The sequence below is a fragment of the Coregonus lavaretus genome, assembly GCF_964263955.1.
Source record: "Coregonus lavaretus genome assembly, chromosome: 6".
Taxonomy (NCBI): domain Eukaryota; kingdom Metazoa; phylum Chordata; class Actinopteri; order Salmoniformes; family Salmonidae; genus Coregonus; species Coregonus lavaretus.
In genome coordinates, this window is record NC_139993.1 from 65,230,202 (window position 1) to 65,255,789 (window position 25,588).

Below are 25,588 nucleotides of genomic sequence, written 5' to 3' on the forward strand. Positions count from 1 at the left end.
GGAGAAGAGAAAGAGAAGAGAAGAGAAGAGAAGAGAAGAGAAGAGAAGAGAAGAGAAGGAGAAGAGAGAGAGAGAGAGGAGAGGAGAGAGAGGAGAAGAGAAGAGAGAGAAGAGAAGAGAGGAGAGGAGAGGAGAGGAGGGAGGAGGGAGGAGAGGAGAGAGAGAGAGGAGAGAGAAGAGAGAGAGAGAAGAGAGGAGAGGAGAGGAGAGGGAGGAGAGGAGAGGAGAGGAGAGGAAGAGGAGAGGAGAAGAGAAGAGAGGAGAGGAGAGGAGAGGAGAGAGAGGAGAGGAGAGGAGAGGAGAGGAGAGGAGAGGAGAGGAGAGGAGAGGAGGAGAGGAGAGGAGAGGAGAGGAGAGGAGAGAGAGCCAATGAGAATAAGACAGAGGAGGAGACTACAGATAGATCAACTGAGAACAGAATGCACACTGCAGTTGCTCTCTCTATCTCTATCTGCCCTCTCACCCTGTGTACGTCCCAAATGGCACCCTATTCCCTATATAGTGCACCAGAGCCTGTTCAAAAGTAGTGCACTATAAATGGAATAGGGTGCCATTCGGGACTCAGGACCTCTGTGCCAACAACACGTATATTTGTGTCACAGCAGCTTCACACTGTCATCCCTAGTGAACCACAGCCTGTAAAGTTGATATAGTATATAGACTATAAATGTCACTAAGCATGCTCCCCAGCCATACTGAACAGTAGCTACAGTATGTGTGGGGGGTTGTGGTGTGTTACGTTCATTCTATGTTGTGGCTGAGTGGGCACAGAAGTGTCATTTGAAACGGCAGGGCCCAGCAGGCGGGCTGTGAGGCGTAGGGAGGGAGGGAGGGAGGGAGGGAGGGAGGGAGGGAGTATAACGCTGCAGCGCACCCCGAGCTCTGTTTGAAAACACTGTGGCACCCTGCCACCGGCTCGCTACGCACAGCCAGCCAATAGGAGCAGAGAGCGAGAGAGAGGCAGAGAGAGAGAGAGAGAGAGATTGAGAGGCAGAGAGAGAGAGAGAGATTGAGAGGCAGAGATAGAGAGAGAGAGAGAGAGAGAGAGAGAGAGAGGCAGAGAGAGAGAGAGAGATTGAGAGGCAGAGAGAGAGAGAGAGAGAGAGAGAGAGAGAGAGAAAGAGAGAGAGAAGTTACAGAGAGCTGGTAGTCCCATTCACCAAACTAACAGGTGTGAAACAGGGAAGGGAGTCAGGGGGTACGCTAATCTGGTATAGAGCAGACCTAACTCACTCTATTAAATTAATCAAAACAAGAACATTTTACATTTGGCTAGAAATGTCCTCCTGTGTTCTACCTATGTCCCCCCATACTTTAATGACGAGATCAACCAACCTGGAGGTGACAGCATTCCCTCCCCCATATTCCCCCTAGATTAAACTACGACAACATAACCGACAAAAACGGGTCACAACTCCTGCAGCTCTGTCGTACGCTGGGTATGTACATAGTCAATGGTAGGCTTCGAAGTGACTCCTACGGTAGGTACACCTATAGCTCATCTCTTGGCAGTAGTACTGTAGACTACTTTATCACTGACCTCAACCCAGAGTCTCTCAGAGCGTTCACAGTCAGCCCACTGACACCCCTATCAGATCACAGCAAAATCACAGTCTACTTGAACAGAGCAATAATCAACCATGAGGCATCGAAGATGAACAAACTGCAAACTATTAAGAAATGCTGGAAGGAGGGTAGTGTAGAAACCTACCAAAAAACTATTGGCCAACAACAAATCCAATCCCACATAGACAACTTCCTGGACAAAATGTTTTCCTGCAATAGTGAAGGTGTAAACTTAGCAGTAGGAAGCCTGAACATTATATTTGTCCTATCAGCTAACATATCAAATTTAAATTCATGCAGAAAACCTAAGACAACTAACAACAATGAGAAATGGTTTGATGAAAAACGTAAAATTGAGAAACCTATCCAACCAAAAACACAGAGAACCAGAAAGCCTTAGCTTATGCCTTCACTATGGTGAAACACTAAAACAATGCAGAAATACACTACGGAAAAAGAAGGACCAGCATGACAGAAATCAGTTCATTGTGATTGAAGAATCCATAGAATCAAATCACTTCTGGGAAAATTAGAAAACACTAAACAAACAACAGCACGAAGAGCTATCTATCTAAAATGGAGATCTATGGATAAACCACTTCTCCAACCTTTTGGGCCATATAACAAAGAACCAAGAGCAAAAACATATACATGATAATTTACTAAACTATGAGCTATTAAAGACTACCAGAACCCACTGGAATCTTGAATTACATTGGATGAGCTACAGGACAAAATACAATCCCTCCGACCCAAAAAGGCATGTGGTGTTTATGGTATACTAAACGAAATGATAAAATATACAGACCACAAATTCAGATGTTCATTCTTAAGCTCTTCAACATTATCCTCAGCTCTGGCATCTTCCCTAATATTTGGAACCAAAGCCTGATCACCCCAATCCACAAAAGTGGAGACAAATTTAACCCCAATTATTACTGTAGAAAATGCCTCAGCAGCAATCTCGGGAAAAATCCTCTTCAGTATCATCAACAGCAGTCTCCAACATTTCCTCAGTGAAAACAATGTCCTGAGCAAATGTCAAATTCGCTTTTTACCAGAATACTGTACGACAGACCACGTATTCACCCTGCACACCCTAATTGACAAACAAACAAACCAAAACAAAGGCAAAGTCTTCTCTTGCTTTGTTGATTTCAAAAAAGCTTTTGACTACATTTTGCATGAGGGTCTGCTATACAAATTGATGGAAAGCAGTGTTGGGGGAAAGCATATGACATTATAAAGTTAATGTACACAAACAAGTGTGCTGTTAAAATTGGCAATAAACACACAGATTTCTTTCCTCAGGGCCGTGGGGTGAGACAGGGATGCAGCTTGAGCCCCACCCTCTTCAACATATATATAAATTAATTGGCGAGGGCACTAGAACAGTCTGCAGCACCCGGCCTCACCCTACTGGACTCAGAAATCAAATGTTTACTGTTTGCAGATGATCTGGTGCTTCTGTCACCAACCAAGGAGGGCCTACAGCAGCACCTAGAACTACTGCACTGATTCTGTCAGACCTGGGCCCTGACAGTAAATCTCAGTAAGACAAAAATAATGGTGTTCCAAAAAAATACAAATTCTATCTAGATACTGTTGCCCTAGAGCACACAAAGAGTTATACCTACCTCGGCATAAACATCAACACCACAGGTGACTTCCACAAGGATGTGAACGATCTGAGAGACAAGGCAAGAAGGGCCTTCTATGTCATCAAAAATAACATAAAACTCAACATCCCAATTAGGATCTGGCAAAAATTACTTCAATCAGTTATCGAACCCATTGGCCTCTATGGTTGTGAGGTCTGGGGTCCGCTCACCAACCAAGAATTATACAAAATGGGGCAAACACCTAATTGAGACTCTGCATGCAGAATTCTACAAAAATATACTTTGTGTACAATGCAAACCCCAAACAATGCATGCAGAGCAGAATTAGGACTATACCTGCTAGTTGTTAAATTCTACAACCACCTAAAAGGAAGTGATGCCCACACATTCCCCCACAAAGCCATAACCTACAGAGAGATGAACCTAGAGAAGAGTCCCCTCAGCCAGCTGGTCCTGGGGCTCTGTTCACAAACACAAACAGAACTCACAGAGCCCCAGGATAGCAACACAATTAGACCCAATCAAATCATGAGAAAGCAAAAAGATAACTATTTGACACACTGGAAAGAATCAACCAAAAAACTGAGCAAATCGGAATGCCATCTGGCCCTAAACAAAGAGTACACAGTGGCAGAATACCTGACCACTGTGACTGACACCAAATTAAGAAAATCCTTGATTATGTAAAGACTCAGTGAGCATAGCCTTGCTATTGAGAAAGGCTGCCGTAGGCAGACCTGGCTCTCAAGAGAAGACAGGCTATGTGCACACTGCCCACAAAATGAGCTGGAAACTGAGCTGCACTTCCTAACCTCCTGCCAAATGTATGACCATATTAGAGACACATATTTCCCTCAGATTACACAGATCCACAAAGAATTTGAAAACAAATCAAACATTGATAAACTCCCATATCTGTTAGGTGAAATACCGCAGTGTGTAATCACAGCAGCAAGATTTGTGGCCCGTTGCCATGAGAAAAGGGCAACCAGTGGAGCACAAACAACATTGTAAATACAACCTATATTTATGTTTATTTATTTTCCCTTTTGTACTTTAACTATTTGCACATTGTTACAACACTGTATATAGACATAATATGACATTTGAAACGTCTTTATTCTTTTAGATTTGTGAGTGTAATGTTTATTCATGTTTCCCTTGTTTATTTCCCTTTTGTTTATTGTCTATACCGTTTACTTTGGCAATGTAAACACATGTTTCCCATGCCAATAAAGCCCTTTGAATTGAATTGAAATTGAACTGAGAGGGAGAGATTGAGAGGCAGAGAGGGAGAGAGAGAGGGGGGAGGTAAAGATAGAGGCAGAGAGACGGTGTGGGGCAGAGAGCGAGGCAGATAGGGAGCGGTGGAAAGACGGAGAGAGAGAGGGGCAGTGGCAGAGGAAGAGAGAGAAATGTGGATAGAGAGATCCAGGAAATGCCTGAGCACAGCACAGCCCCCCCCCCCGCCCCATCAGCCAATCACATGGCCTATCAGTCAGCTAATTGATGATATCTCCTTCCCTGCCCTCCCTCCCCACCTCCAGTCCCCTGTAATTGCAGAGCCAATCATTATTTATGAAATATTGGAGTAACAAACGGCAGCCTAGAGTAGATATTAAGGAGAGGGATGTCTGATGTCAGTCAGAGTTGGATGGGGCAGCCACGTCCCCCTGCGGGCCGCCTGCCCAGCGAGCCTGCCAGCTTGGAGGAGGAAAACCTGCATTCATCACAAAGTGGAAGTATTTACAGCTCCCTCTGACCCACTCACCAATCAGAGAGGGGGGAACGGCGGTCGCTAGGCGGGTGAAAAACAACTGTGTTTGGGTTTGAGAGAGAGAGAGACAGAGATAAATAAATTGGTAATTTAGTAGACGCTCTTATCCAGAGCGACTAACAGGAGCAATTAGGGTTAAGTGCCTTGCTCAAGGGCACATAGACAGATTTTTCACCTAGTCGGCTCGGGGATTAGAACCAGCGACCTTTCGGTTACTGGTACAACGCTCTTAACCACTAAGCTACCTGCCGCCCCTATATAGCAGAGATATAGGGAGAGAGACAGAGAGAGACAGAGAGAGACAGAGAGAGACAGAGAGAGACAGAGAGAGACAGAGAGAGAGAGAGACAGAGTGACAGAGACAGAGACAGAGAGACAGAGACAGAGAGAGAGAGAGAGAGAGAGAGAGAGAGAGAGAGAGAGAGAGAGAGAGAGAGAGAGAGAGCGAGAGAGAGAGAGAGAGACAGAGATAGAGAGAGAGAGAGAGACAGAGACAGAGAGAGAGAGAGAGAATGTCAGGACAGCACAACAGCCCTGTATCCTGTATCCTGTAACCTGCAGTCATCACAAAGCCTGGTGAAACGTCTCTGTTTTTTGGATTGTTGTTATAGAGAAACACTCTGGACCAGAACCACTAACATAGAGAAACACTCTGGACCAGAACCACTAACATAGAGACACACTCTGGACCAGAACCACTAACATAGAGAAACACTCTGGACCAGAACCACTAACATAGAGACACACTCTGGACCAGAACCACTAACATAGAGACACACTCTGGACCAGAACCACTAACATAGAGACATACTCTGGACCAGAACCACTAACATAGAGACACACTCTGGACCAGAACCACTAACATAGAGACACACTCTGGACCAGAACCACTAACATAGAGACACACTCTGGACCAGAACCACTAACATAGAGACACACTCTGGACCAGAACCACTAACATAGAGACACACTCTGGACCAGAACCACTAATATAGAGAAACACTCTGGACCAGAACCACTAACATAGAGACACACTCTGGACCAGAACCACTAACATAGAGACACACTCTGGACCAGAACCACTAACATAGAGACACACTCTGGACCAGAACCACTAACATAGAGACACACTCTGGACCAGAACCACTAACATAGAGACACACTCTGGACCAGAACCACTAACATAGAGACACACTCTGGACCAGAACCACTAACATAGAGACACACTCTGGACCAGAACCACTAACATAGAGACACACTCTGGACCAGAACCACTAACATAGAGACACACTCTGGACCAGAACCACTAACATAGAGACACACTCTGGACCAGAACCACTAACATAGAGAAACACTCTGGACCAGAACCACTAACATAGAGACACACTCTGGACCAGAACCACTAACATAGAGACACACTCTGGACCAGAACCACTAACATAGAGACACACTCTGGACCAGGAGGCATTGGAAACGTCCCTGGTCTTTGTGGTTGAATCTGTGTTTGAAATTCACTGCTTGACTGAGGGATCTTACAGATAATTGTATGTGTGGATTACAGAGATGAGGTAGTAATTCACAAATAATGTTAAATGGGCCTCCCGAGTGGCGCAGCGGTCTAAGGAACTGCATCGCTGTGCTAGAGGCGTCACTACAGACCCAGGTTCGATCCCAGGCTGTATCTCCACATCACATGTTCTCCACATCTCATGTTCTCCACATCACACGTTCTCCACATCACACATTCTCCACATCTCCACATCACATGTTCTCCACATCTCCACATCTCATGTTTTTCCAGAACTCCACATCCGATTTTCTCCACATTTCCACATTTCATGTTCTCCACATTTCCACATCTCATGTTCTCCACATCTCATGTTCTCCACATCTCCACATCATATATTCTCCACATCTCCAAATCACATTCTCCACATCACATGTTCTCCACATCACATATTCTCCACATCACACGTTCTCCACATCACACATTCTCCACATCTCCACATCACATGTTCTCCACATCTCCACATCTCATGTTCTCCACATCTCCACATCTCATGTTTTTCCAGAACTCCACATCTCATTTTCTCCACATTTAATGTTCTCCACATTTCCACATCTCATGTTCTCCACATCTCCACATCTCATGTTCTCCACATCTCCACATCTCATGTTCTCCACATTTCCACATTTCATGTTCTCCACATTTCCACATCTCATGTTCTCCACATCTCCACATCTCATGTTCTCCACATCTCCACATCACATGTTCTCCACATCACATGTTCTCCAGATCTCCACATCTCCACATCACACGTATGACAATGTCTCTGAGTTTTCTGTTATTGAAAGAGACCTTTTCCTTTTATTGACAAAACTGTTGTCTGTGTGTGTTTCAGAACACCCTGGAGTCCTGTAACATCTGCAGTAAACCCATCATGGAGCGGATCCTGCGGGCCACAGGGAAGGCCTACCACCCACACTGCTTCACCTGTGTGGTGTGCCAACGCAGCCTGGACGGCATACCCTTCACTGTGGACGCTGCCAACCACATACACTGCATCGAGGACTTCCACAAGTAAGGGGGGGCGCTGCCGCAAACACAAACTCACACAGAGGGACACACACACACACACCCAAGGATGTTGATTTTATTGGCTAATAAATAGCCTGTACATTAACCCCCAGTTATGAAGAGAAACAGAAGTAAAAACGGCTAACCTCACGTTCAGAAAGTGAATGAGTCTTGTGTTGTGACTGTAAAAAAAAACCTGATGGTTAACTCCTCATGACAAACGCTTCGGTTTTTTCAGGGGAAACGGAAGTTAGGTTGAAAATACTGTATCCCTGAAAACCGGAAATATTCACTTTCTACCAACTCCGCTTAAGGGGGTGACAAGCCTGAATTCAACAAAGCAGTCTTTGTTCGCGTTTCCCTGCTCAGACGTTGCACGCATCAACCAATGGTTATGTGCCACGTCATGGTCTGTGTCATCGACTGACAGATTGCTATAACATATGATGTGGTTAGCTGATAGGTTAAATACCTTTCCAGGTGTTGTAATATTTGGCATACGTCAGCAACGCCTGGGCAGAGGATTGCACCCTTTGTGTTGACGAACAGATGAGGCTGTTTTCACCAACCCACCACCCACCTCACTTCCTGCTTCTGACCAATCACAAAGCCACCACCCGCCTCACTTCCTGGTTCTGAGCCAATCACCAAGCCACCACCCACCTCACTTCCTCCTTCATTTCTTGCTTCTGAGCCATTCATTGGGCCTCACCTCCAATCACCTGATAGGAGCTGTCTTCACTTCCTCATGGGTCTTCTTTTTAGAGAGACCTATTCGTCCTGTAGGTGTTCACTATATTACTTTATTTCAGTGACCTGAAGTTAGAATATCAGTAGTTGAATACACAGTTTTTTTGTATTAAAATGTACATTAAAATGTTGTCTCTCTCTCTCTCTCTCTCTCTCTCTCTCTCTCTCTCTCTCTCTCTCTCTCTCTCTCTCTCACACACTCTCTCTCTCTCTCTCTCACACTCTCTCTCTCCCTCCCCTCTGTCTCTCTCCCCCTCTCCTCTGTCTCTCTTCCCCTCATCTCTCTCTCTCCACCTCCCCCCGTCTCTCTCTCCTCTCTCTCCCCCTCCCCTCTCTCTCTCCACCTCCCCCCGTCTCTCTCTCCTCTCTCTCCCCCTCCCCTGTCTCTCCACCTCCCCCATCTCTCTCTCCTCTCTCTCCCCCTCCCCTCTCTCTCTCCACCTCCCCCGTCTCTCTCTCCTCTCTCTCCCCTTCCCCTCTCTCGCTCCACCTCCCCCCATCTCTCTCTCCTCTCTCTCCCCCTCCCCTCTCTCTCTCCACCTCCCCCCGTCTCTCTCTCCTCTCTCTCTCTCCCCCTCCCCTCTCTCTCTCCCCCTCCCCTCTGTCTCTCCCCTCCTCCCCATTAGGAAGTTTGCCCCTCGTTGCTGTGTGTGTTCTGAGCCCATCATGCCAGCTCCAGGCCAGGAGGAGACTGTTCGTATCGTGGCCTTGGACCGAGACTTCCACGTGCAGTGTTACCGCTGTGAGGTATGTATCTACTTTACAGTGTTACCACTGTGAGGTGTGTATCTACTTTACAGTGTTACCACTGTGAGGTGTGTATCTACTTTACAGTGTTACCGCTGTGAGGTATGTATCTACTTTACAGTGTTACCACTGTGAGGTGTGTCTCTACTTTACACTGTTACCACTGTGAGGTGTGTATCTACTTTACAGTGTTACCACTGTGAGGTGTGTCTCTACTTTACAGTGTTACCACTGTGAGGTGTGTCTCTACTTTACAGTGTTACCACTGTGAGGTATGTATCTACTTTACAGTGTTACCACTGTGAGGTGTGTCTCTACTTTACAGTGTTACCACTGTGAGGTGTGTCTACTTTACAGTGTTACCACTGTGAGGTATGTATCTACTTTACAGTGTTACCACTGTGAGGTGTGTATCTACTTTACAGTGTTACCACTGTGAGGTATGTATCTACTTTACAGTGTTACCACTGTGAGGTGTGTATCTACTTTACAGTGTTACCGCTGTGAGGTATGTATCTACTTTACAGTGTTACCACTGTGAGGTGTGTCTCTACTTTACACTGTTACCACTGTGAGGTGTGTATCTACTTTACAGTGTTACCACTGTGAGGTGTGTCTCTACTTTACAGTGTTACCACTGTGAGGTGTGTCTCTACTTTACAGTGTTACCACTGTGAGGTATGTATCTACTTTACAGTGTTACCACTGTGAGGTGTGTCTCTACTTTACAGTGTTACCACTGTGAGGTGTGTCTACTTTACAGTGTTACCACTGTGAGGTATGTATCTACTTTACAGTGTTACCACTGTGAGGTGTGTATCTACTTTACAGTGTTACCACTGTGAGGTATGTATCTACTTTACAGTGTTACCACTGTGAGGTGTGTATCTACTTTACAGTGTTACCACTGTGAGGTATGTATCTACTTTACAGTGTTACCACTGTGAGGTATGTATCTACTTTACAGTGTTACCACTGTGAGGTGTGTATCTACTTTACAGTGTTACCACTGTGAGGTGTGTCTACTTTACAGTGTTACCACTGTGAGGTATGTATCTACTTTACAGTGTTACCACTGTGAGGTGTGTATCTACTTTACAGTGTTACCACTGTGAGGTGTGTATCTACTTTACAGTGTTACCACTGTGAGGTGTGTATCTACTTTACAGTGTTACCGCTGTGAGGTATGTATCTACTTTACAGTGTTACCACTGTGAGGTGTGTCTCTACTTTACACTGTTACCACTGTGAGGTGTGTATCTACTTTACAGTGTTACCACTGTGAGGTGTGTCTCTACTTTACAGTGTTACCACTGTGAGGTGTGTCTCTACTTTACAGTGTTACCACTGTGAGGTATGTATCTACTTTACAGTGTTACCACTGTGAGGTGTGTCTCTACTTTACAGTGTTACCACTGTGAGGTGTGTCTACTTTACAGTGTTACCACTGTGAGGTATGTATCTACTTTACAGTGTTACCACTGTGAGGTGTGTATCTACTTTACAGTGTTACCACTGTGAGGTATGTATCTACTTTACAGTGTTACCACTGTGAGGTGTGTATCTACTTTACAGTGTTACCGCTGTGAGGTATGTATCTACTTTACAGTGTTACCACTGTGAGGTGTGTATCTACTTTACAGTGTTACCACTGTGAGGTGTGTCTCTACTTTACAGTGTTACCACTGTGAGGTGTGTCTCTACTTTACAGTGTTACCACTGTGAGGTATGTATCTACTTTACAGTGTTACCACTGTGAGGTGTGTCTCTACTTTACAGTGTTACCACTGTGAGGTGTGTCTACTTTACAGTGTTACCACTGTGAGGTATGTATCTACTTTACAGTGTTACCACTGTGAGGTGTGTATCTACTTTACAGTGTTACCACTGTGAGGTATGTATCTACTTTACAGTGTTACCACTGTGAGGTGTGTATCTACTTTACAGTGTTACCACTGTGAGGTATGTATCTACTTTACAGTGTTACCACTGTGAGGTATGTATCTACTTTACAGTGTTACCACTGTGAGGTGTGTATCTACTTTACAGTGTTACCACTGTGAGGTGTGTCTACTTTACAGTGTTACCACTGTGAGGTATGTATCTACTTTACAGTGTTACCACTGTGAGGTGTGTATCTACTTTACAGTGTTACCACTGTGAGGTATGTATCTACTTTACAGTGTTACCACTGTGAGGTGTGTATCTACTTTACAGTGTTACCACTGTGAGGTATGTATCTACTTTACAGTGTTACCACTGTGAGGTATGTATCTACTTTACAGTGTTACCACTGTGAGGTGTGTATCTACTTTACAGTGTTACCACTGTGAGGTGTGTATCTACTTTACATTGTTACCGCTGTGAGGTATGTATCTACTTTACAGTGTTACCACTGTGAGGTATGTATCTACTTTACAGTGTTACCGCTGTGAGGTGTGTATCTACTTTACAGTGTTACCACTGTGAGGTGTGTATCTACTTTACAGTGTTACCGCTGTGAGGTATGTATCTACTTTACAGTGTTACCACTGTGAGGTATGTATCTACTTTACAGTGTTACCGCTGTGAGGTGTGTATCTACTTTACAGTGTTACCACTGTGAGGTGTGTATCTACTTTACAGTGTTACCACTGTGAGGTGTGTATCTACTTTACAGTGTTACCACTGTGAGGTGTGTATCTACTTTACAGTGTTACCGCTGTGAGGTATGTATCTACTTTACAGTGTTACCACTGTGAGGTATGTATCTACTTTACAGTGTTACCACTGTGAGGTGTGTATCTACTTTACAGTGTTACCACTGTGAGGTGTGTCTCTACTTTACAGTGTTACCACTGTGAGGTGTGTATCTACTTTACAGTGTTACCACTGTGAGGTGTGTCTCTACTTTACAGTGTTACCACTGTGAGGTATGTATCTACTTTACAGTGTTACCACTGTGAGGTGTGTATCTACTTTACAGTGTTACCACTGTGAGGTGTGTATCTACTTTACATTGTTACCGCTGTGAGGTATGTATCTACTTTACAGTGTTACCACTGTGAGGTATGTATCTACTTTACAGTGTTACCGCTGTGAGGTGTGTATCTACTTTACAGTGTTACCACTGTGAGGTGTGTATCTACTTTACAGTGTTACCACTGTGAGGTGTGTATCTACTTTACAGTGTTACCACTGTGAGGTATGTATCTACTTTACAGTGTTACCACTGTGAGGTGTGTATCTACTTTACAGTGTTACCACTGTGAGGTGTGTCTCTACTTTACAGTGTTACCACTGTGAGGTGTGTATCTACTTTACAGTGTTACCACTGTGAGGTGTGTCTCTACTTTACAGTGTTACCACTGTGAGGTGTGTCTCTACTTTACAGTGTTACCACTGTGAGGTATGTATCTACTTTACAGTGTTACCACTGTGAGGTGTGTCTCTACTTTACAGTGTTACCACTGTGAGGTGTGTCTACTTTACAGTGTTACCACTGTGAGGTATGTATCTACTTTACAGTGTTACCACTGTGAGGTGTGTATCTACTTTACAGTGTTACCACTGTGAGGTATGTATCTAATTTACAGTGTTACCACTGTGAGGTATGTATCTACTTTACAGTGTTACCACTGTGAGGTGTGTATCTACTTTACAGTGTTACCACTGTGAGGTATGTATCTACTTTACAGTGTTACCACTGTGAGGTATGTATCTACTTTACAGTGTTACCACTGTGAGGTATGTATCTACTTTACAGTGTTACCACTGTGAGGTATGTATCTACTTTACAGTGTTACCACTGTGAGGTGTGTATCTACTTTACAGTGTTACCACTGTGAGGTGTGTATCTACTTTACAGTGTTACCACTGTGAGGTGTGTATCTACTTTACAGTGTTACCACTGTGAGGTGTGTATCTACTTTACAGTGTTACCACTGTGAGGTATGTATCTACTTTACAGTGTTACCACTGTGAGGTGTGTCTCTACTTTACAGTGTTACCACTGTGAGGTGTGTCTACTTTACAGTGTTACCACTGTGAGGTATGTATCTACTTTACAGTGTTACCACTGTGAGGTGTGTATCTACTTTACAGTGTTACCACTGTGAGGTATGTATCTACTTTACAGTGTTACCACTGTGAGGTATGTATCTACTTTACAGTGTTACCACTGTGAGGTGTGTATCTACTTTACAGTGTTACCACTGTAATGTATGATAATGTCCTAACCTCTGTATAATGTATGATAATGTCCTAACCTCTGTATAATGTATGATAATGTCCTAACCTCTGTATAATGTATGATAATGTCCTAACCTCTGTATAATGTATGATAATGTCCTAAGCTCTGTATAATGTATGATAATGTCCTAAGCTCCATGTATAATGTATGATAATGTCTTAACCTCTGTATAATGTATGATAATGTCCTAAGCTCTGTATAATGTATGATAATGTCCTAAGCTCCATGTATAATTTATGATAATGTCCTAAGCTCCATGTATAATGTATGATAATGTCCTAACCTCTGTATAATGTATGATAATGTCCTAAGCTCTGTATAGTGTATGATCATGTCCTAAGCTCCATGTATAATGTATGATAATGTCCTAAGCTCCATGTATAATGTATGATAATGTCCTAACCTCTGTATAATGTATGATAATGTCCTAAGCTCTGTATAGTGTATGATCATGTCCTAAGCTCCATGTATAATGTATGATAATTTCCTAAGCTCCATGTATAATGTATGATAATGTCCTAACCTCCATGTATAATGTATGATCATGTCCTAACCTCTGTATAATGTATGATAATGTCCTAACCTCTGTATAATGTATGATCATGTCCTAAGCTCCATGTATAATGTATGATAATGTCCTAAGCTCCATGTATAATGTATAATAATCTCTTAACCTCTGTATAATGTATGATAATGTCCTAACCTCTGTATAATGTATGATAATGTCCTAACCTCTGTATAATGTGTGATAATGTCCTAACCTCCATGTGTAATGTATGATAATGTCCTAACCTCCATGTATAATGTGTGATAATGTCCTAGCCTCCATATACAGTTCCTTCGGAAAGATCCCTTGACTTTTTCCACATTTTGTTACGTTACAGCCTTATTATAAAATGGATGAAATAAAACTAAATCCTCATCAATCTACACACAATACCCCATAATGACAAAGCGAAAACAGGTTTAAAGAAAACATAAATACCTTATTTACATAAGTATTCAGACCCTTTGCAATGAGACTCGAAATTGAGCTAATGGGGAATCCTGTTTCCATTGGTCATCCTTGAGATGTTTCTACAACTTGATTGGAGTCCACCTGTGGTAAATTCAATTGATTGGACATGATTTGGAAAGTCACACACCTGTCTATATAAGGTCCCACAGTTGACAGAGCATGTCAGAGCAAATACCAAGCCATTAGGTCAAATCGATTTGTCCGTAGAGCTCAGAGACAGGATTGTGTCGAGGTACAGATCTGGGGAAGGGTACCAAAACATTTCTGCAGCATTGAAGGTCCCCAAGAACACAGTGGCCTTCATCTTAAATGGAAGAAGTTTGGAACCACCAAGACTCTTCCTAGAGCTGGCCGCCCGGCCAAACTGAGCAATCGGGGGAGAAGGGTCTTGGTCAGGGAGGTGACCAAGAACCCAATGGTCATTCTGACAGAGCTCCAGAGTTCCTCTGTGGAGATGGGAGAACCTTCCAGAAGGACAACCATCTCTGCAGCACTCCACCAATCAGGCCTTTATGGTAGAGTGGCCAGACAGAAGCCACTCCTCAGTAAAACGCACATTACAGCCGACTTGAAGTTTGCCAAAAGGCACCTAAAGACTCTCAGACCATGAGAAACAAGATTCTCTGGTCTGATGAAACAAAGATTGAACTCTTTGTCCTGAATGCCAAGCGTCACGTCTGGAGGAAACCTGGCACCATCCCTACGATGAAGCTTGGTGGTGGCAGCATCATGCTGTGGGGATGTTTTTCAGCGGCAGGGACTGGGAGACTAGTCAAGATCGAGGGAAAGATGAACGGAGTGAAGTACAGAGAGATCCTTGATGAAAACCTGCTCCAGAGCACTCAGCACCTCAGACTGGGGTGAAGGTTCACCTTCCAACAGGACAACGACCCTAAGCACACAGCCAATACTATGCAGGAGTGGCTTCGGGACAAGTCTCTGAATGTCCTTGAGTGGCCCGGACTTGAACCCGATCGAACATCTCTGGAGAGACCTGAAAATAGCTGTGCAGCGACGCTCCCCATCCAACCTGACAGAGCTTGAAAGGATCTGCAGAGAAGAATGGGAGAAACTCCCTAAATACAGGTGTGCCAAGCTTGTAGGGTCATACAGTGAGGGAAAAAAGTATTTGATCCCCTGCTGATTTTGTACGTTTGCCCACTGACAAAGACATGATCAGTCTATAATTTTAATGGTAGGTTTATTTGAACAGTGAGAGACAGAATAACAACAAAAAAATCCAGAAAAACAAAAATGTTATAAATTGATTGCATTTTAATGAGGGAAATAAGTATTTGACCCCTCTGCAAAACATGACTTAGTACTTGGTGGCAAAACCCTTGTTGGCAATCACAGAGGTCAGACGTTTCTTATAGTTGGCCACCAGGTTTGCACACATCTCAGGAGGGATTTTGTCCCACTCCTCTTTGCAGATCTTCTCCAAGTCATTAAGGTTTCGAGGCTGACGTTTGGCAACTCGAACCTTCAGCTCCCTCCACAGATTTTCTATGGGATTAAGGTCTGGAGACTGGCTAGGCCACTCCAGGACCTTAATGTGCTTCTTCTAGAGCCACTCCTTTACATTTACATTTTAGTCATTTAGCAGACGCTCTTATCCAGAGCGACTTACAGTTAGTGAGTGCATACATTATTTTTCATACTGGCCCCCCGTGGGAATCGAACCCACAACCCTGGCGTTGCAAACGCCATGCTCTACCAACTGAGCTACATCCCTGCCGGCCATTCCCTCCCCTACCCTGGACGACGCTGGGCCAATTGTGCGCCGCACCATGGGTCTCCCGGTCGCGGCCGGCAACGACAGAGCCTGGATACGAACCAGGATCTCTAGTGGCACAGCTAGCACTGCGATGCAGTGCCTTAGACCACTGTGCCACTCGGGAGGCCTTTGTTGCCTTGGCCGTGTGTTTTGGGTCATTGTCATGCTGGAATACCCATCCACGACCCATTTTCAATGCCCTGGCTGAGGGAAGGAGGTTCTCACCCAAGATTTGACGGTACATGGCCCCGTCCATCGTCCCTTTGATGCGGTGAAGTTGTCCTGTCCCCTTAGCAGAAAAACACCCCCAAAGCATAATGTTTCCACCTCCATGTTTGACGGTGGGGATGGTGTTCTTGGGGTCATAGGCAGCATTCCTCCTCCTCCAAACACGGCGAGTTGAGTTGATGCCAAAGAGCTCGATTTTGGTCTCATCTGACCACAACACTTTCACCCAGTTCTCCTCTGAATCATTCAGATGTTCATTGGCAAACTTCAGACGGCCCTGTATATGTGCTTTCTTGAGCAGAGGGACCTTGCGGGCGCTGCAGGATTTCAGTTCTTCACGGCGTAGTGTGTTACCAATTGTTTTCTTGGTGACTATGGTCCCAGCTGCCTTGAGATCATTGACAAGATCCTCCCGTGTAGTTCTGGGCTGATTCCTCACCGTTCTCATGATCATTGCAACTCCACGAGGTGAGATCTTCCATGGAGCCCCAGGCCGAGGGAGATTGACAGTTCTTTTGTATTTCTTCCATTTGCGAATAATCGCACCAACTGTTGTCACCTTCTCACCAAGCTGCTTGGCGATGGTCTTGTAGCCCATTCCAGCCTTGTGTAGGTCCCTGACATCCTTGGAGAGGTCTTTGGTCTTGGCCATGGTGGAGAGTTTGGAATCTGATTGATTGATTGCTTCTGTGGACAGGTGTCTTTTATACAGTTAACAAGCTGAGATTAGGAGTGTGCTCCTAATCTCAACTCGTTACGTGTATAAAAGACACATGGGAGCCAGAAATCTTTCTGATTGAGAGGGGGTCAAATACTTATTTCCCTCATCAAAATGCAAGTCAATTTATATCATTTTTGACATGCGTTTTTCTGGATTTTGTTGTTGTTATTCTGTCTCTCACTGTTCAAATAAACCTACCATTAAAATTATAGACTGATCATGTCTTTGTCAGTGGGCAAACGTACAAAATCAGCAAGGGATCAAATACTTTTTTCCCTCACTGTACCTAAGAAGACTCAACAAAGTACTGAGTAAAGGGTCTGAATACTTATGTAAATGGGATATTTCCGTTTTTTTATTTTTCATACATTTGCAAGAATTTCATAAAAATCTGTTTTTGCTTTGTTATTATGGGGTATTGTGTGTAGATTGATGAGGCGGAAAAAAACAATTTAATCCATTTTAGAATAAGGCTGTAACGTAACAAAATGTGGAAAAAGTCAAGGGGTCTGAATACTTTCCGAAGGCACTGTATAATGTATGATAATGTCCTAACCTCCATGTATAATGTATGATAATGTCCCCACCTCCATGTATAATGTATGATAAAGCATTGTGGCGGGATCTATTCCCAGGCATCCACTCCAAGCCTAGCCAAGCACAGCTTTGTTCCCTGTGTGTATCCAAGCCAAGCACAGCTTTGTTCCCTGTGTGTATCCAAGCCAAGCACAGCTTTGTTCCCTGTGTGTATCCAAGCCAAGCACAGCTTTGTTCCCTGTGTGTATCCAAGCCAAGCACAGCTTTGTTCCCTGTGTGTATCCAAGCCAAGCACAGCTTTGTTCCCTGTGTGTATCCAAGCCAAGCACAGCTTTGTTCCCTGTGTGTATCCAAGCCAAGCACAGCTTTGTTCCCTGTGTGTATCCAAGCCAAGCACAGCTTTGTTCCCTGTGTGTATCCAAGCCAAGCACAGCTTTGTTCCCTGTGTGTTTCCAAGCCAAGCACAGCTTTGTTCCCTGTGTGTTTCCAAGCCAAGCACAGCTTTGTTCCCTGTGTATATCCAAGCCAAGCACAGCTTTGTTCCCTGTGTGTTTCCAAGCCAAGCACAGCTTTGTTCCCTGTGTATATCCAAGCCAAGCACAGCTTTGTTCCCTGTGTATATCCAAGCCAAGCACACAGACTCACAATCTCTGTCTTTGTTCACGTGTTTCAGGACCGTGTGTGTGCGTGCCTGTGTGTAGACATTGTGTGTGTGTGTGTGATGCGCAGGTGTGTGTATCCATATCATGACATTGTGTGTGTGTCTGTGTGTGTGTGTGTGTGTGTGTTTCTGTGTGTCTCTGTGTCTCTGTGTCTGTGTGTCTCTCTGTGTGTCTGTGTGTCTCTCTGTGATTGTGTGTCTGTGTGTGTGTGTGTGTGTGTCTGTGTGTGTGTGTGTGTGTGTATCTCTGTGTGTCTCTCTGTGATTGTGTGTCTCTGTGTGTGTGTGTGTGTGTGTGTGTGTGTATCTCTCTTCAGGACTGTGGCTCTCTGCTGTCTGAAGGGGACAACCAGGGCTGTTACCCTCTGGACGGCCATGTCCTCTGCAAGAGCTGTAACGCCAGCCGTATCCAGGCCCTGACCGCCAAGTCTACCACCGACCTCTGAACCCCAGATACCCTGCTTCTCTGCTAGCTGCTCCCCCAGCCCTGCCTTCTGGCTGTCTGGCTGCCCTTCAGACCCCCACATACCCTGCTACTCTGCTAGCTCTTCAGCCCAACACACACACACACACATACAGAGACATGCATACATTCAGATACACACACACACACATACAGAGACATGCACACATTCAGATACACACGTACACACATACAGAGACATGCACACATTCAGATACACACACACACACACATACAGAGACATACACACATTCAGATACACACATACACACACATACAGAGACATGCACACATACAGAGACATACACACATTCAGATACACACACACACATTCAGAGACATGCACACATTCAGATACACACACACACACACACATACAGAGACATACACACATTCAGATACACACACACATTCAGATACACACACACACACACATATATACACACACACACTAAGCCAGCATATGTCTTGCACCTATGAACATAATGAAATATATGAATATTATTAAATTGCTAATAGGGACAAACAACGATGTGATGTCCCTGAAATGTTGACAGTCTCGGTACAATCAGCACTGAAGAGGTGGCCTGATGTCTTGATGTAATAACCTTATAACTGTATTATCATTATTCATGTATAATCTCTAAATTTACATTTTTTTTTATTGTAGTCATTTAGCAGACATTGTTATTCAGAGAGACTTACAGTCCAAATAACCTATATTCCATGGCTTCAGCCTTGCGCCTTGTAGTTGATGGAGTCTAATAATAAGTCATTTGAGCAGACGCTTTTATCCAGTGCGACTTACAGGAGCAATTAGGGTTAAGTGCCTTGCTCAGGGGCACATCGACAGATTTTTCACCTAGTCGGCTCGGGGATTAGAACCAGCGACCTTTCGGTCACTGGCACAACGCTCTTAACCACTAAGCTACCTGTCTAGCTAGACTGGCAGTCAGTCTGTCTTGGCATGTCATGTTGTCACCTATAGTAGGCCTATGTCAAGATGACCAAGTCATCCATTCCAATATGCCAGAGCAGATTTGGTCGTGACGACTGTTCTAGTCCTCCTTGTACGCGTCACAAATGGTACCCTGTTCCCTATAGAGGCTATAAAGGGCTGATAGTGCTCTGATACAAAGTAGTGCACTGGGTAAGGAATAGGGTGCCATTTGGGACTGACTGCTAGTCTCTGGCCTATTTCACCACAGCATTTAAACCTAGAGTTGATGTCCGCGCCCCAGCGGAAATCAAATGAACTAAATAAAATAAAAAATCCCCCATAGAAATCTGTCAGTTTAAGCTAGAGATATCTGTTGTTTTGCATTGGATGCGTCTCAATCCACCAATGTCGACCCCTTCTGCATCTGTGGTGAAAGGTGGCAGAGCTACAGCGGTGTCTGTCAGACCAGGAGACGTCTGTAGCGTCCGAACGGTTTGGCGAACAAATGAATATGACCCTTTATGGAAAGATGAGACTCTCGCGAACACGATGGTGTTTTCCGATTTGCTCTACGACCTCCACAATCGTCACGGGGCTCGTCTGAAGTCCGTTTTGCTGATATGCCAACTTCTGTCTGTAGCATCCAAACAGTGTGTTTTTTCATGTATGAATCTGTTATTCAATGCGTTTTTTATGGGCTAATAGCAGTAGGTACAAATTCAATGTTTCATCAAATAATTGTTAAATATGATTTTTGTATATTTACAGGGGTCCAACAATTAAAACTCAAATAGCTCAATGATCCTTGGTGTGATCGTCTAAAAAACAATTCCATATGTAGTAGAAACCCAAACCCCGGAGCCTTAGGGGGTTAATTAAAGAGACCCACCACAAGGAGAAGCATTGACGTCGAAATTGGACGTCTATCCATGTCCTGAGGAGGTTGGGAAATGCCTTGAAAACCGGCGACTAGGGGGCAACAGTGAGCGATATTACCATCCAGTAGGCTTGGGTTTTGCTAGGGCGTTGTGGAAGGGGGTGGTGGAGAGGTGTAATCCAAATCCGCCAATGTTTTGTTTTTGTTTTTTTTGGGGGGGGGGATTTAACCCTATCCCAAACCTTAACCCAATACCTTAACCATTCGGAATGAGTGACTAAACTTACCCTTAACTTTGACATTTGACGTTTGGAACAACTCTGAAATTTGAGGTTTGGAGAATGTGGATGAACGTCTAATTCTGCAGTGAGAATGTGAGAGCTTGTTGGGAGAAGAGACTGACTGACTGACTGACTGTCTGACGGCCTGCCTGACTGACTGACTGACTGACTGACTGACTGTCTGACTGACTGACTGACTGACTGTCTGACTGACTGACTGACTGACTGACTGACTGACTGACTGTCTGACTGACTGACTGACTGACTGACTGACTGACTGACGGCCTGCCTGACTGACTGACTGACTGACTGTCTGACTGACTGTCTGACTGACTGACTGACTGACTGACTGACTGACTGACGGCCTGCCTGACTGACTGACTGACTGACTGTCTGACTGACTGTCTGACGGCCTGCCTGACTGACTGACTGACTGACTGACTGACTGACTGTCTGACTGACTGACTGACTGACTGTCTGACTGACTGACTGACTGACTGACTGACTGACTGACTGTCTGACTGACTGACTGACTGACTGACTGACTGACGGCCTGCCTGACTGACTGACTGACTGACTGACTGTCTGACTGACTGACTGACTGACTGTCTGACGGCCTGCCTGACTGACTGACTGACTGACTGACTGACTGACGGCCTGCCTGACTGACTGACTGACTGACTGACTGACTGACTGACTGTCTGACTGCCTGACTGACGGCCTGACTGACTGACTGTCTGACGGCCTGACTGACTGACTGTCTGACGGCCTGACTAACTGTCTGCCTGACTGACTGACTGACTGACTGACTGACTGTCTGACGGCCTGACTGACGGCCTGACGGCCTGACTGACTGACTGTCTGACGGCCTGACTGACTGACTGTCTGACTGACTGACTGACTGACTGACTGTCTGACTGACTGACTGACTGACTGACTGACTGACTGACTGTCTGACTGACTGACTGACTGACTGACTGACTGTCTGACTGTCTGACGGCCTGCCTGACTGACTGTCTGACTGACTGACTGACTGACTGACTGACTGACTGACTGACTGTCTGACTGTCTGACTGACTGACTGACTGACTGACTGACTGTCTGACGGCCTGCCTGACTGACTGTCTGACGGCCTGCCTGACTGACTGACTGACTGACTGACTGACTGACTGACTGTCTGACTGACTGACTGACTGACTGACTGTCTGACTGACTGACTGACTGACTGACTGACTGTCTGACTGACTGACTGACTGACTGACTGACTGACTGACGGCCTGCCTGACTGACTGACTGACTGACTGTCTGACTGACTGTCTGACTGACTGACTGACTGACTGTCTGACGGCCTGCCTGACTGACTGACTGACTGACTGACTGACTGACTGACGGCCTGCCTGACTGACTGACTGACTGACTGACTGACTGACTGACTGACTGACTGCCTGACTGACGGCCTGACTGACTGACTGTCTGACGGCCTGACTGACTGACTGTCTGACGGCCTGACTAACTGTCTGCCTGACTGACTGACTGACTGACTGACTGACTGTCTGACGGCCTGACTGACGGCCTGACGGCCTGACTGACTGACTGTCTGACGGCCTGACTGACTGACTGTCTGACTGACTGACTGACTGACTGACTGTCTGACGGCCTGACTGACTGACTGTCTGACGGCCTGACGGCCTGACTGACTGACTGTCTGACGGCCTGACTGACTGACTGTCTGACTGACTGACTGACTGACTGACTGTCTGACGGCCTGACTGACTGACTGTCTGACTGCCTGACTGACTGACTGACTGACTGACTGTTCAGTAGTGACAAACCTGTTCTATATAGCCTGACTGACAGTCTGTTTGTGCTATCATACCAGCTAATTGTCACTCATTGTCGTGCCAAATAAGGACAGCAGTGGAGTAGGAAATAACACAAACAGATCTGGGGCCAGGCTATCTTCAGTGGGATTTCAATTGACACGCTTTCATCATAGACAGAGAGCCAGCCTCACATAAATTAGCTTTCTAATTAGCAGAATTAGTATAGAAACTTTTTAAAATGCACATTTCTTTTTGGGGATGAGTCGATATAAGAAAATGTATCTCACAGATTGACTTGGTATATTTACAGTGCCTTCAGAAAGTGTTCACACCCCTTTACTTTTTCCAAATTGTGTTGTGGATCAGCCTACATTTAAAATTGAAGTGGAATGATGTTTTTTTTTTAAATATTGACAAATTAATAAACAATGAAAAGCTGAAATGTCTTGAGTCAATAATTATTCAACCCCTTTGTTATGGCAAGCCTAAATAAGTTCAGGACAAAATATGTGCTTAACAAGTCACATAATAAGTTGCATGAACTCTCTCTGTGTGCAATAATAGTGTTTACCATGATTTTTGAATGACTACCTCATCTCTGTACCCCACACATACAATTATCTGTAAGGCATAGCCGCAGGAAGTAGTTGCAGGAGTATGAAAGGACCAGTGCACTACTTTTGTGAAAAACATTAAAAAACATATATAAAATATATATATATATATACAGTACCAGTCAAAAGTTTGGACACACCTACTCATTCAAGGGTCTTTCTTTATTTTTACTATTTTTTACATTGTAGAATAATAGTGAAGACATGAAAACTATGAAATAACACATATGGAATCATGTAGTAAGCAAAAAAGTGTTAAACAAATCAAAATATATTTTATATTTGAGATTCTTCAAAGTAGCCACCCTTTGCCTTGATGACAGCTTTGCACACTCTTGGCATTCTCTCAACCAGCTTCATGAGGAATGCTTTTCCAACAGTCATGAAGGAAGTCCCACATATGCTGAGCACTTGTTGGCTGCTTTTCCTTCACTCTGCGGTCCAACTCATCCCAAACCATCTCAATTGGGTTGAGGTCGAGTGATTGTGGAGGCCAGGTCATCTGATGCAGCACTCCATCATTCCCCTTCTTGGTAAAATAGCCCTTACACAGCCTGGAGGTGTGTTGGGTCATTGTCCTGTTGAAAAACAAATTATTGTCCCACTAAGCCCAAACCAGATGGGATGGCGTATCGCTGCAGAATGCTGTGGTAGCCATGCTGGTTAAGTGTGCCTTGAATTCTAAATAAATCAGAGACAGTGTCACCAGCAAAGCACCCCCACACCATCACACCTTCTCCTCCATGCTTTACGGTGGGAACCACACATGTGGAGATCATCCGTTCACCTACTCTGCGTCTCACAAAGACACGGCTGTTTGAACCAGAAATCTCAAATTTGGACTCATCAGACCAAAGGACAGATTTCCACCGGTCTAATGTCCATTGCTCGTGTTTCTTGGCCCAGGCAAGTCTCTTCTTCTTATTGGTGTCCTTTAGTAGTGGTTTCTTTGCAGCAAATATGACCATGAAGGCCTGATTCACGCAGTCTCCTCTGAACAGTTGATGTTGAGATGTGTCTGTTACTTGAACTCTGTGAAGCATTTATTTGGGCTGCAATCTGAGGTGCAGTTAACTCTAATGAACTTATCCTCTGCAGCAGAGGTAACTCTGGGTCTTCCATTCCTGTAGCGGTCCTCATGAGAGCCAGTTTCATCATAGCGCTTGATGGTTTCTGCGACTGCAGAATGTTCCGGATTGACTGACCTTCATGTCTTAAAGTAATGATGGACTGTCGTTTCGCTTTGCTTATTTGAGCTGTTCTTGCCATAATATGGACTTGGTCTTTTACCAAATAGGGCTATCTTCTGTATACCACCCATACCTTGTCATAACACAACTTATTGGCTCAAACACATTAAGAAGGAAAGAATTTCCACAAATTAACTTTTCACAAGGCACACCTGTTAATTGAAATGCATTCCAGGTGACTACCTCATGAATGTGGATGAACGTCTAATTCTGCAGTGAGAATGTGAGAGCTTGTTGGGAGAAGAGACTGACTGTCTGACGGCCTGCCTGACTGCCTGACTGACTGACTGACTGACTGACTGACTGACTGACTGACTGACTGACTGACTGACTGACTGGCTGTCTGACTGACTGACTGACTGACTGACTGACTGACTGGCTGTCTGACTGACTGACTGACTGTCTGACTGACTGACTGACTGACTGACTGACTGACTGACTGACTGACTGACTGACTGACTGACTGGCTGACTGTCTGACGGCCTGCCTGACTGACTGACTGCCTGTCTGACTGTCTGACTGACTGACTGACTGACTGACTGACTGTCTGACGGCCTGACTGACTGACTGTCTGACGGCCTGCCTGCCTGACAGCCTGCCTGACTGTCTGACTGACTGACTGTCTGACTGACTGTCTGACTGACTGTCTGACTGACTGTCTGACTGACTGACTGACTGACTGACTGACTGTCTGACGGCCTGCCTGCCTGACGGCCTGCCTGACTGTCTGACTGACTGACTGTCTGACTGACTGTCTGACTGACTGTCTGACTGACTGACTGTCTGACTGACTGTCTGACTGACTGACTGACTGACTGACTGACTGACTGACTGACTGACTGTCTGACTGACTGACTGACTGTCTGACGGCCTGCCTGACGGCCTGCCTGACTGTCTGACTGACTGACTGTCTGACTGACTGTCTGACTGACTGTCTGACTGACTGTCTGACTGACTGTCTGACTGACTGACTGACTGACTGACTGACTGACTGACTGACTGACTGTCTGACTGACTGACTGACTGTCTGACGGCCTGACTGACTGACTGACTGACTGACTGACTGACTGACTGACTGACTGACTGACTGACTGACTGACTGACTGACTGTTCAGTAGTTACAAACC

The 25,588-nt window shown here is 45.0% G+C and overlaps 1 protein-coding gene across 1 annotated transcript; it reads left to right on the forward strand.

The window, feature by feature from the left end:
* The first annotated feature begins 7,373 nt into the window (after nucleotides 1-7,373).
* On the forward strand, nucleotides 7,374-22,997 carry LOC311131303 (lipoma-preferred partner homolog). Its single transcript, XM_084164201.1, has 3 exons — nucleotides 7,374-7,546; nucleotides 8,920-9,040; nucleotides 18,531-22,997. Exons 1-3 carry the CDS (start codon nucleotides 7,407-7,409, stop codon nucleotides 18,657-18,659), a joined length of 390 nt encoding a protein of 129 aa, XP_084020327.1. The 5' UTR covers nucleotides 7,374-7,406; the 3' UTR covers nucleotides 18,660-22,997.
* Nucleotides 22,998-25,588: the final 2,591 nt, after the last annotated feature.